Source organism: Equus przewalskii, chromosome 2 (assembly GCF_037783145.1).
Source record: "Equus przewalskii isolate Varuska chromosome 2, EquPr2, whole genome shotgun sequence".
Classification (NCBI taxonomy): Eukaryota; Metazoa; Chordata; class Mammalia; order Perissodactyla; family Equidae; genus Equus; species Equus przewalskii.
This window is the reverse complement of record NC_091832.1, coordinates 14,614,846-14,627,042: the sequence shown is the minus strand read 5'-3', so window position 1 is coordinate 14,627,042 and position 12,197 is coordinate 14,614,846. Positions and strand designations below refer to the sequence as shown.

General features: G+C 54.7%; 1 protein-coding gene across 5 annotated transcripts in view; it reads left to right on the top strand.

Annotated features, from left to right (window-relative positions):
• Nucleotides 1-12,197, top strand: part of SZT2 (SZT2 subunit of KICSTOR complex) — a 51,376-nt gene that overhangs the window by 38,225 nt on the left and 954 nt on the right. For 3 of the 5 annotated variants that reach the window (XM_008529926.2, XM_070609918.1, XM_070609919.1), the window contains 22 exons: nt 105-269; nt 358-525; nt 906-1,039; nt 1,487-1,653; nt 1,778-1,875; nt 1,958-2,090; nt 2,212-2,342; nt 2,474-2,574; nt 2,648-2,824; nt 3,012-3,279; nt 3,382-3,461; nt 3,548-3,673; nt 3,800-3,999; nt 5,838-5,928; nt 6,162-6,242; nt 6,323-6,397; nt 8,940-9,153; nt 9,561-9,714; nt 9,867-9,989; nt 10,097-10,502; nt 10,634-10,750; nt 12,066-12,134. In XM_008529926.2, coding sequence (XP_008528148.2) covers nt 105-269; nt 358-525; nt 906-1,039; nt 1,487-1,653; nt 1,778-1,875; nt 1,958-2,090; nt 2,212-2,342; nt 2,474-2,574; nt 2,648-2,824; nt 3,012-3,279; nt 3,382-3,461; nt 3,548-3,673; nt 3,800-3,999; nt 5,838-5,928; nt 6,162-6,242; nt 6,323-6,397; nt 8,940-9,153; nt 9,561-9,714; nt 9,867-9,989; nt 10,097-10,502; nt 10,634-10,750; nt 12,066-12,134 — 3,278 coding nt within the window. Of the gene's footprint in view, nt 1-104; nt 270-357; nt 526-905; nt 1,040-1,486; nt 1,654-1,777; nt 1,876-1,957; nt 2,091-2,211; nt 2,343-2,473; nt 2,575-2,647; nt 2,825-3,011; nt 3,280-3,381; nt 3,462-3,489; nt 3,674-3,799; nt 4,000-5,837; nt 5,929-6,161; nt 6,243-6,322; nt 6,398-8,939; nt 9,154-9,560; nt 9,715-9,866; nt 9,990-10,096; nt 10,503-10,633; nt 10,751-12,065; nt 12,135-12,197 lie in introns of all 5 variants that reach the window. The other 2 variants (XR_011537408.1, XR_011537409.1) reach the window with 2 other exon arrangements.

Here is a 12,197-nt window from a genome sequence, read left to right as displayed (position 1 = left end):
TCGTGGCTGAAAGGGCCTTTCCTAGCCTTGCAGCTGAGGGGGATTTGGGCGGGGTAGGGGTCTGGAAGTCTCAGACCTGAGCGTTCCTGTGGATTTCTACCCAGGGGTTGCCTGCATCACTCTAGCCTTTGTGGACGAGGGTGGGGCTCCCATCTCACTGGCATCATGGCCCCCCCCTTCTCCGGGGCCCCCAGACCTACTGCAAGAGGAGGAATTTGAGCAGCTGACTCAGGTTACTCGCTGCCCAGTTGTGCTGGACAGTTCTTCAGGTAGGACAGCTTGGTCAGATGAGGGGGTGTTTAGTTAATGCTGTGGGAACTAGGGGCACCCCCAAGTGACCCCCATTCTTTCCTCCAGCTCAGAATGGGGCCCCACGGCTTCGATTAGATGTGTGGGAAAAGGGGAACATCAGTATTGTGCAGCTGGAGGAGAAGCTCCGGGGGGCAGCTCGCCAGGCCCTGGCTGATGCCATCATGGAACTGCAGCTGCTGCCAGCCTCGCTGTGTACAGAGGACACCTCACCAGGTATGCGGGGTCCAGGTCACACATCCAGGCAAGACAGTTTTTCTTTCAACTGAGGGTGTAGAGGTAGGGGTCTAGGAATATATCACAGAGTCCCCATCTGACATACACATTCACGACTGTCCATTACCTTCCCTGCCTCAGCAAGGTGACAGCCAGCAGAAATGTGCACATGCAGTTGGTCACCCGCTTGAGAGGGATATATCCTCAGAAACTAATTTCACACACACACATGCAGCCATGCACTATCAATTGCATATACTGTCATTCACTAACAGGTGGAGTTAGGTGGCAGGTCACTCTCATACCAGTCTTGGGGCTAGGTTGTCTGGAATGGGGATTGATGGTTAGTGATGGGAGTCTGTGATGTCTGGTGCTTACAGGAAGTCTCAGAAGCGGGTCGCTGGAAACCAAGAGCCCTGCAGGCCGAGCTAGCACCTTTCCCCCTGGCCCTGGCCCTGGGGAACCTGTGACTCCCCCCAGCAAAGCTGGCCGGCGTAGCTTCTGGGATATGCTGGTAATGGGAGAATGGGAGGAAGTGGTGAAGTTGGCCTCTACCTTCTTGCCTGCCTCCCAGCTCCCCCTACACTCTCCCCTACAGGCCTTGCCCCAGATCTTGTGTTACATAAAACTACTCTGTCCCTTGGATAGGAGTTGTCAGAATGTGGCAAATTCTCACTGATGTAGAGAAAGCGTCAGCTTATTAAGCACCTTCACGTCCCCTTTTCTCGTTGCATCCTCATAGCAGCCCACAAGTTAAACAGGGCTTTTCCCAGTGAGGCAGCTGAGGCTCGGGAAGGTTAAATAGCCTGCCCAAACCTGAGTAGTCAGCCTCCAGTGAAGCCAGGGCATGAACCCGGGCCTCCAAAATCCTCCAGGCTCTTGTTGCCGTTCCACGATGCCTCCATCTTCCACCCCTTCTGCCTTCCCAGTAGCCTCTCCTCATTCACTGCATTGCCCCCAGAGTAAAACAGAATGTGGGGACTTGGGTTCCCCCAAAACAACTGATGACATTGTCCTGGATCGGCCAGAAGACACGCGAGGCCGGAGGCGTCACAAAACTGAAAGTGTTCGGACTCCTGGTGGAACTGAGCGGGCACCAGGCACGGATCCTGGAGCCCAGAGGCAAAGGTATGTGTGTGTGTTGTGGTATTGTGTCGTGGGGGGTTGTGATGTGAAGTCACAGGTCGATATTGGGTTTGTGTAAACAGACATGTCACGTACGGGTATGAGGTTCTTACTCCTGTGTCTTCAGGCGCCGGACCACACAGCTAGAGGAGGGCGAGGTGGGGACACTGCAGCCTGTGTTTGCTCGTGTCACTCAGCGCTGGATGGAGTTTATGGCTCAGATTGGTGAGACCTCAGCCCCTCTCTCCCATCCTCAGTCCCATGGCCTGGTCTCTGTCCCACTGTGACGTCTCTGCCCTGGATCCAGGTTGTGCCTCAGTGTCCAGGATCTCTACCCACATGGTGTCCCGGTTCCTCCTTCCATCCATCCTGTCTGAGTTCACTACTCTGGTCACCTCAATGGCTGGAGACACCAGTGTCCGTGTCTTTGAGCAGCATTTGTGAGTTTGGGGTCTCATGGAGACTGAGCTAGGAAAGGTGGGGGCCTAGGCCCAGGGAGGTGATGGCCAAGGAGTGGGACCATGGGTGGTCTACTTTCTGTCTGTCCTTCCCTCCCACTAGGGGTTCAGAGCCAGAGAACTTTAGTCCTTGTTCCCTTGGACAACTGGGCCCAAGTCCCCGCCCAGCGGTTGAGCGGCATCTGCTGCTTCTGGGAAGGAATTTCTTGCAGTGGAGGAGACCAACCCAGCAGGGTGAGGGCATGGCCTCGGGGAGGGCGTGTTCAGAGTGACTGATAATGCAGTCTCTGACCCTGCAGGGGGGAGGGTGGGATGGAGCGGGATCTGCCCCCACACCCCCGTTTTGCCCCTCTTCCACCCTGTAGCTGCCAAAGCCGTGCAGCGCTTCGAGCCAGGAGGCGACGGGAGTTCAGGCCGAAATGCTCCCCGGCAGAGGTTCTTGCTGCTGGAGGTCTTGGACAAGAAGGTAGATGTGGGGCCAGAGGCTGGGTGGGAGAAGGGATTCTGTCATCCCACTGACTCTGGCCCCTGACTTCCAGCTTCAGCTGCTGACCTACAACTGGGCTCCAGACCTGGGGGCGGCATTGGGCCGAGCGCTGGTTCGCCTCGTGCAGTGGCAGAATGCGCGTGCCCATCTCATCTTCTGCCTCCTCAGTCAGAAGCTTGGACTTTTCCATCATTATGGCCAGTTGGACTTCCCAGTGCGGGATGAAAAGGTGCTCCCTCCTCTAGTTCTGGCTCCTGAGGGGTCAGTTAAAGGAAGTATCAGCTCAGAAGCAGGGGAAAGGGACAGACTGAGGGCAGAGGTAGTGGGGAGGGAGAGTCAGAGAGGAGGCCAGAGGGTGGGAGAGAGGGTCTGAGGGCAAAGGCCATGAACACATTGTGAGGCTCCATCTCTCTCAGGAGCCAAACCCATTCCTACTGCCAACCATGGAAGCAGAGACCCTCATCCGGAGTGCAAGCCCCCCACTAAGCCGTGAGCAGGGCCGGCTGAGTGGATCGTCTCGGGGTGGGGGTCCCCATCCTCTGGACACATTCCCCTTTGATGAGGCCCTGAGGGATATCACGGCTGCACGCCCCAGCTCCTCGCTCGGCCCTGTACCAAGACCCCCTGATCCTGTCACCTATCATGGACAACAGTTCCTAGAGATCAAGATGACAGAGCGCAGAGGTGAGGGCACTGAGCCAGGCAGTGGGCAGGGGCAATCTGTGGAGTCTGGGAGGGAGAGGGGTGGCAGCTCCTGGGGCCTCTACTAATGTCTCCAACCCCCAGAGCTGGAGCGCCAGATGAAGATGGAGAACTTGTTTGTAACCTGGCAGCAGCGTTCCACCCCAGCCAGTATGCCCATCAGTGTGAGTGACCCAAATCCATGTTCTCCAGGAGCATCCTGTGACCCTTCCCTGGCCACCACTCTAGTCCTCACTGCCCATTTCCCCAGGCCGGGGAGCTGGAGACCCTGAAGCAGTCCTCTCGTCTGGTGCATTACTGCGCAACAGCCCTGCTCTTCGACCCGGCTGCCTGGCTGCATGAGCCCCCAGAGACCTCTGGGCCCCCTGAGGGGCAGGTGAGGCTCAAGACTCCAGGATTTCTCCCATGGGACCTCCCTTTACCCCACAGTGACCTCTGTTCCTCCACCCCCAGTAGAGTGGATGACAGTGGGTAGAGCCTTCCTTAATCTCCACTCCCACAGCGGCGCCATCGCCCCGAGTCAGGGTCTGGGAGCCGCGAGGCACCGGCAAGCTGTGAATCCTCGGATGTGCCTCCGCCCAGCGCCCGTGAGGAGCCTTGGCTGAAGGAACTGAGCTTGGCTTTCCTGCAGCAGTATGTGCAGTATCTGCAGAGCATGGGCTTCGTGCTGGTGCCATTGCGGCCCCCCTCACCCGCCCGCAGGTGAGCCCACCTCATCCTTGCCTCATCTTCTCCTCCACTGCATTTGCGGCCCCACACACCCTTCCTTTGGCCCATTTGGACAACTCGAGCCTTGTGCCTCTTCTTCCCACTGGGCCAGCATGCATACAGGAGGATATTGGACACTTTCAGGCAGCCTTCACACATGTCCTATAAACCTCACACAGCTTGTAGAACTCATGGCCACATTCACACACGGAACTATGGACATTTTCACAGAGCTCATGCCCACGTACATCTGTGCTTACATGCTGGTATACCTCCACACACGTGAATCTTGTACGTGCTCCTAAGCTTCTGGACCTGGCTCTTAATGATTGCTGTCCTGGCCACCCCACTGACCTCTCCTGAGATTTTACACGGTTCCTGGCCCGGAAAGTCCTTTTCTTGCCAAGGTTAGTCTCTTTTCTTACCAAGGCCCCCTGCACTGGGCCTACTTGCGTCACTGTCCTCCAGCCTGTTCTTGGTCATGTTCAGTTGCTGGCCAGTGATGAGAGGTCTGAGTCTTGGGAAGTAGACAGCCCCTCTGTCACTACCTTCCATCTCTCCAGAGCCTGTGAGAACTACACAGCCACCCTTCCCATCCTGTGTCAAACCCCAAAGTCCCTTCTCTGTGGCCTCTGCTCTGTGCTCCTCTCAACCCCTGAGCCTCCAGATTCTGTGTTCCCAGCCCCTTCCCAGCGACTATATGGGAAAATATTGGTTCACAGTCTACAGTTACTTTCATGTCTCCAGATTTGTGAGTTAATTTTCTCCCTCCTCTCTATTTTCAGTTTGATACCTTTTCAAGCTAGTAATTGTGAATTGTACTTCCTTACTCAAGACACCACCTTGGCCCCGAAAGTCAGTTCCAACTCCATAACATTTTTGTCACCATCTCTCCACCTTTTCCAGGCCTTAGGAAGAGAGGACAGGCCTCCATTTCCAGGACCCCACCCCTCTCATTTCTCAGGGACAGACCCCAAGCTGTAGGAGCTCCTCTGAGAGACTTAGTTTCCATACTTGCCATTCAGTTATATTCTTCCCAGAAATCTGAATTCCTTTTTAAAACAAAAGACACTAGGTTAAAAAGTTTGTTTCTAGAGCAAAACTTAAAGTGGAGCCTTCCTTTCTCACCAGCATTAACTATCACCAATCACTAGTCAGGTCTCCTCCCATTTTCCTTGAGGATTAAATGAGACATTTCTTGTCACAGAGGCTCTGAACCACTAGCAAGCGTCCTGGCGGTTACAGCTCCTGAGTGTAAGGAGTGGGGCTCACTGGCCCTTTCTGTTTCATCCTTGGTCACAGTGCCCTCCCTGCTCTCTTCTCCCCTGGCCTCTGAGTCGAGAAATGAAGAGCAGGGGCCTGTGGAATGCTGCGACTGCCATCCCCCAGGCCAAAGAGGAAAGTACCTGTGCAGGACATTAGGCACCTCCTTCAGTTTTCCTAATGAAATTTTAGACATCCATCCCCCTCTCCCTCCCCACTGCCCCCAGTAAGCAGACCTCTCCCGTCCCCTCGTGGGTATCTCCCCATAGTCACAGCAGCCTCTCCAGCCCCGCCCTCATCCTCTCACTGGTGGAGAGGCCTGGCATTGCCCACTTCCCCTTAAAGCAGCAGCTGCTGTGAAGAGAGCCCTGCCCTGCAGTCTGGACCTGGACTCTAGTCCTAGCCTTGCCATCTACTCACCCTGGGACCCCGAGCAGGTCCTTCCCCTCTCCGAGCCTGTCTCTTCTTGTGCAAAACAATTTCACGTGCAATGGATTCTGGGTCTGATAGCCGTAATCCTCCACTCCACTGGCCTGCCTCATCCTCTTGCCCCTCTTTCTTTTCTGCAGCACCAGCCGGCTGCGGGCCATGGCTATCCTTGGAACAGATGGTCGGGGCTCCTTCTCCTGTCCTAAAACCAAGACTGATGGGAGCCCCAAGGTAACATGTTGTCATGTACCTTCCCTGACAGTGAAATCAATGATGCCCCAGACACCAGTGTCACTGAGCCTGAATGATTTTCCTGAGTTATTACCCTGGGTAATGACTGAAGTTGTTGATCCCACCCTGACACCATTAAAGTCACTGACCCAAGGGACTGCTTCCCTGCTGGTCTGAGGCTGGGTGAACCCCCAGTCCTTGCCCCTGAACCCCAGTCTTTTTCCTTTCTTCAGAGCACTGGCTCCCCAGTCACCACCTACCACCTTCAGCGGGCACTGCCTGGGGGCATCATCCTCATGGAGCTCGCTTTCCAGGTGAGCAGGAGGAATACTGGGTGGGGAGCCAGACCCATCTGTCTCTTGCCTTCCTGACCTCATCTTCATGCTCTCTCTAGGGCTGTTACTTCTGTGTCAAACAGTTTGCCCTGGAATGTTCCCGAATCCCCATGGGGCAAGCTGTCAACTCTCAGGTATGTGGTAGGGACAGAGGAATATGGGGCCTCAGGCATAGTGCATCCCCAGTGTGCTATGGCCAGTAAGAGTAATGCATGGGCAGTCTGGCCCAGTGATGATCTGATGCTCTGGGCTGGCTAGGTCAGTGATCAGTCTGGTGCCGTGACTGGACCATCCACCAGACTCACTCTGCAGGCAGTCCAGAGCTGTATTCACTCTGCAGGTGATCCAGAACTATATTCAACTGTAGCAAGAGGGCAGAAGGCAGTCCAGCGCAGTGACTGGTCTGGCCTGTGGTCATTCTGGCGCTGACAGCCTGGTGCTGTGGTCGATCCAGAACTGTAGATGTTAGACAGTGAGGAGATTTGAGTGTAGTGGGTAATCTGACACATGGGTAGGTCGGTGCCCTGGGGAGTCCTGGCCTAATCTAGAGCTGTGGACAGCCTGGCATTGTCAGCATAGTCACTAACACTTAGAGAACGTGGACTAGGGTTCCCACCCACACAGCACACTGCGGTCACTTCATTGTTATTTGTGTCCCTCACTGTCTGCCTCAAGGCAGGGCCTCTGTACCCTGTGAGGGCTCAGCACTCAGAGTGCTCAGGATGGGTCAGAGGACCAAGTGAGGTCAGGGACCTGTGGCCCCCTGTGTTGAGGTAGTTCCACTCCTTCAGGTTGCAGGCATGTTAAGCGGGGGCCTGTGTCTTCCTTGTGCCTCACATTTAGTTTCTGAAAGATCAGGATCTGCCTGGGCCTCGTGTGTCGCCCTCCAGTACAGACAACACAGACTCCTCTCATCTAGACAGCTCATACTCAGCCCACAGATGGTTGCCTTTGACTTGCGTCTCGATACCTAGTCTAGTCATCACAGGATAATGTGATCCAGAAAAGCTTGGTGACATTATGTGCAGGAACCTTCCTGGGCCAGAGTGCTCAGAAGGGAGGGAAGGACCCACCCCAACTACTCTCTTGAGCTTCCTGAAGTCCTGGCTTCCCTGCCCCCTGATCTCCATCCAGTGTGGCTCTCTCTGCCCCTGCTTATCTAATCTCTAACCCGACTTAGATTTCTAAATGGCTTCATTATTGCTATTGTTTATTAAGTCCTTAGTATATATACCAAACGAAGAGGAGAGTTCTCCTCTTGTTCAGATAAGGAAACAGAGGTTCATGGAGGTTAAGTAATTTGCCCCAGGCCACACAGCAAGTTGGTGGCAGTACTGGGCTCTGACTCTGAGCTCCTCCTTGGTCACTGCAGTTTATCACACTGCCTCAAACTTTCTGAAGACCTTTACTTGATCTCCTGGTAGATGAGGAAAGTGAAGCTGCAGGATTGTGACTTACCCAAGGTCATGCAGCTATTCTGCCTCCTAGGCTATCACTTCTTCTCCAGTCATTTATTACTTTTCCTATTAACCCCAATCCCCAGTGCATGTATATTCTGCCATTCAGCACCACAGATCCAATGTTAACACAGTTTCAGAAATGGTCATTTCCACCAAGAAAAGCACCAGCTCTGTGTCTCTGCCTTCCCTTCTTTCTCCATCAGTGGTTCATTCAGGCATTCACTCACAGATCAGTTAGAGGAGGCCCACGCTGGCCTAGCCTTGGCAGATGAAGCTTTACACAAGAGTAGGAGTTAGCCAGGTTTAGGGATCAGGAAGACCAGTGTTCCAGGCAAAGAGAAGAGCAGGTACGAAAGCATAGAGAGAATATGTGATATACTTGGAAGAGTGAGCAGCTTGATGGGAAGATAAGTTGGAGAGATGGGGAGGGGCCAGGAAAAACTTTCTATAGAAGTAATTACACACCTGGCCTACCCTGACCACCTATTTAAAACTACATCTGCTTTATTCCTGGATTTGCCATAACACCATCTCCTAACATACTATGTACTCAGTTACTCTAATGTTTGTTGTCTCATCTCCCCACCACTAGAATGTAAGGGGTTCATTTCTCTTCCCAGTGTATCCCAGCATCTAGAACAGCACCAGGTAGGCACGTGGTAGGCACTCAGCAAGTATCTGTGGCATCGATGAATCTGTGCCAGACTTTAGTGCAGTCTGGGATACAGAATAACAAGGCCCATCTCTGAAGATGGTCAGTTTCATGTAAACAGAGAGTTACAGTACAGTATAAAAAAAGAATATAGGGGCCGGCCCGGTGGTGCAGCGGTTAAGTTCGCACGTTCTGCTTCTCGGCGGCCCAGGGTTCGCTGGTTCGGATCCCGGGTGCGGACATGGCACCACTTGGCAAAAGCCACGCTGTGCTAGGCGTCCCACGTATAAGGTAGAGGAAGATGGGCATGGATGTCAGCTCAGGGCCAGTCTTCCTCAGCAAAAAGAGGAGGATTGGCAGTAGTTAGCTCAGGGCTAATCTTCCTCAAAAAAAAAAAAATATATATATATATATATAATGATGAAGGCTTCCACAGAAGCTATCCTGGCAGAGGGGGCCCACAGCAACAGGGTGGATCTTGAGCTGCCTTTTCCCATGCAGGAGGGAGGGAAATAGGAATGTGCTGCTAGTTCCTAACCCAGTCCCCTGCTGCCACCTCCCCAGCTGTCCATGCTCTTCACGGAGGAGTGTGACAGGGTGCGGGACCTGATGCACGTGCACTCATTCAGCTATGACTTCCACCTGCGCCTGGTGCACCAGCACGTGCTGGGCGCCCACCTGGTGCTGCGGCACGGCTACCACCTCACCACCTTCCTGCGACACTTCCTGGCCCACCACCCTGATGGGCCCCACTTCGGCCGCAATCACATTTACCAAGGTTGGTGCCCAGGGGCAAGCCAGTGAACCAGAAAAAGAACAGGCCACACAGTGTCTCCAAGCCACGGCTGGTGGGCCCACTTTCCTGGGCCCAGATCTTACCCCTGCATCTCCTGTCCCATATTATCAAGTCACTTCATGTCACTTGGACCCTGTCCCCATGTCTCTGTCTTAAGTTCTTCACAGTTGTTTCATTTCAGAATTTAGATCCTATGTCATGTGGACTCCGCCCTCTGTCTGTCCTGAGCCATTTTTGTCCCATCTCGATGTTCCACAGGAACACAGGAGCTCCCCAGAAAGGCTGAGCCAGTCTGCCTGTCACTCAGAGCCTTAAGGACTTCTATCCCCCCACCCACCAGATCAGTGTGTCTAACCCGGGCTCAGTGTCTCCTGTAACTTGCCCCTCAGGGACACTGGAGCTCCCCACACCACTCATTGCTGCCCACCAGCTGTACAACTACGTGGCTGACCATGCCAGCTCCTACCACATGAAACCATTGAGGATGGCCCGGCCAGGGGGCCCGGAACATAATGAATATGCACTGGTGTCAGCATGGCACAGGTAAGGCACAGAGGTCAGCGTGCACTCTGGTGAAGCTGAGGTCAGGGCCTCACATCCTTGCAGTGGGGAGAGCCATGTTTTCTTGGCCAGAAAGGATGGGTTGGCTTCATTAGAACCTCAGGGTTGACATCTCTCCCATCCCCACCGCATAGCTCTGGCTCCTACCTGGACTCTGAGGGACTTCGTCACCAGGATGATTTTGATGTCTCTCTGCTCGTCTGTCACTGTGCTGCACCTTTTGAGGAGCAAGGAGAGGCCGAGCGGCATGTTCTACGGTCAGCAGATCCCCTGCCTTGACTGTGCCCATTGCCCAGCCTCCCCCCTGCTCTGGCCACGTGTCTCTCCTGCTGTGACCACATCTGTGTCTGCCTCCTCACCCCAGGCTGCAGTTCTTCGTGGTGCTCACTAGCCAACGAGAGCTCTTCCCCAGACTCACTGCCGACCTGCGCCGGTTCCGGAAGCCACCCAGACTGCCTCCGGAGCCAGAGACTCCTGGGAGCTCAGCTGGTAGCCCTGGGGAGGCTTCAGGGGTTGTTCTGGCCCCTGGACCAGCTCCCCAATTCCCCCCACTGGCTGCAGAGGTGGGCGTGGCACGGGCACGGCTGGCTCAGCTGGTGAGGCTGGCTGGAGGGCACTGCCGTCGGGACACCCTCTGGAAGCGCCTCTTCTTGCTAGAGCCGCCAGGGCCTGACCGGCTGCGACTAGGGGGGCGCTTGGCCCTGGCCGAGCTGGAGGAGCTCCTGGAAGCAGTCCATGCCAAATCCATTGGGGACATTGACCCCCAGCTGGTAAGGGCCTGTGCGTTCCAGAAGGGGCTGGGATGGATGCTAGGAATTCTGTGAGCAGCCAGGGTAGAGGATGCAGGGGTCTCAGAGGTGGCTCTGGGACAGCAGATCCAAGCCTGTGGACCCTCCCCCAGGACTGCTTCCTGTCTATGACGGTCTCCTGGTACCAGAGCCTGATCAAGGTTCTCCTAAGCCGCTTTCCCCAGAGCTGTCGCCATTTCCAGAGCCCAGACTTGGGAACTCAGTACCTGGTAAGTACCCTTGACCCTCCTCTGAAAGGGGAGACCCAGCAGAAAGTCTCATCAGAAAGAAGACAGGTGTCCCCCTCAAGGAATCTAGCCTGTCCAAACAGGCTCGGCTCTGGAGGGAGGCCTAGATGAAACAGGCCTACAGTACATGCGAAACCCTCTGAGCACTGAGCACCAAGCACAGTGTGTGATTCACTGAGAATAACCTAGACTGTGCCCTCAGAGGCTCACAGAAACACGAACCTTGGCTAGAGATCTGAGGGCCAACCTCCAGAACCTCATCAGTAGCTGGCTTAGAGGCTGCAGTCCCAGAAAGGACCTCTTGGGCTTTAAAGCCTTGTTATCCAAAGTGTGGTCCTCACACCAGCAGCATCAGCCTCCCACCTGGGAGCTTGCCGAATGCAGACTCTCAGGCCCCACTCCACCTACAGTCGCAGAACCTGCCTTTAGCCAGATTCCCCAGCAGATTAGAGGTTGAAAGCAGTGCTGGGCATGAATGTGGGGATTAAGAGACTACAGAGATGGGCCCAGAGAGAACGGGAGTTCAGGAGAGGAGTCATCCAAGAGAAGACTTCAGAGGAAGAAGTAGGAGTTGGTCCGTGGTGAGGGGTCCTGCAACATAGTGCTTGTGGGGACAGTCAGTTTCAAGGTTTTTCAAGGGTCAAGCTGTAGGCGGGTGGGAGCAGATGGGGGTGCTCTGTGGGCAGTGGGAATGCTAAAGCAGGAGTGGTTTGGGGGAAGGGCGATGAGTTGAGTCTGAGGTCCATGAGGACCTTCCAGGGCCACAGTCTAGAATGTAGATGGCCATCAAGATTGGAGCTCAGGAGAGAGAGATTTAGGCAGCATCTATATGAACAGGTGGTCACTGAAGCCCTGGGAGAAGAAATCGCCCAGGGAGAGATCACAGAGCTGAGCATCAGGACAGACAGACAAGGGGACAGTCCCAGGGGAGGTCAGAGAGCTACAGCACCCAGGACAGGACAGGCCATGTCAAAGGTAGAGAACTCTCCATTGATGGGCTTCAGAGTGCCAGCTTTGTGTGGGCCCTCTAGATGAATCTCAGGAACCTTCCAATCAAGCCCCAACCCCTCATTCTGATGAGGCTGGACAGGCCGACCAGGAGCCAGCAAGGATGAGGACTGAGGTTCGATTTGGAGATGAAGTTCTGGGTGACCGTGGAGTGCAGGTGGGGTCAGGTGTGGTGATGGAAGCTGGCGTTCCTCAGACTGGTCCCACTTCCAGGATGCCCTCAAGGAGGGACCATGCCTCCTCAGGTGAGACAAACCTCACTCCCTGTCTCATTTTGTCTTTTCTGCAGGTTGTGCTGAATCAGAAGTTCACTGACTGTTTCGTGCTAGTGTTTCTGGATTCCCACTTGGGAAAGACGGTGAGAATGGGGGTAAGGGGCTTGGTGTCAGCATAGTGGGAGGCTGTACTCGAAATGCTCACT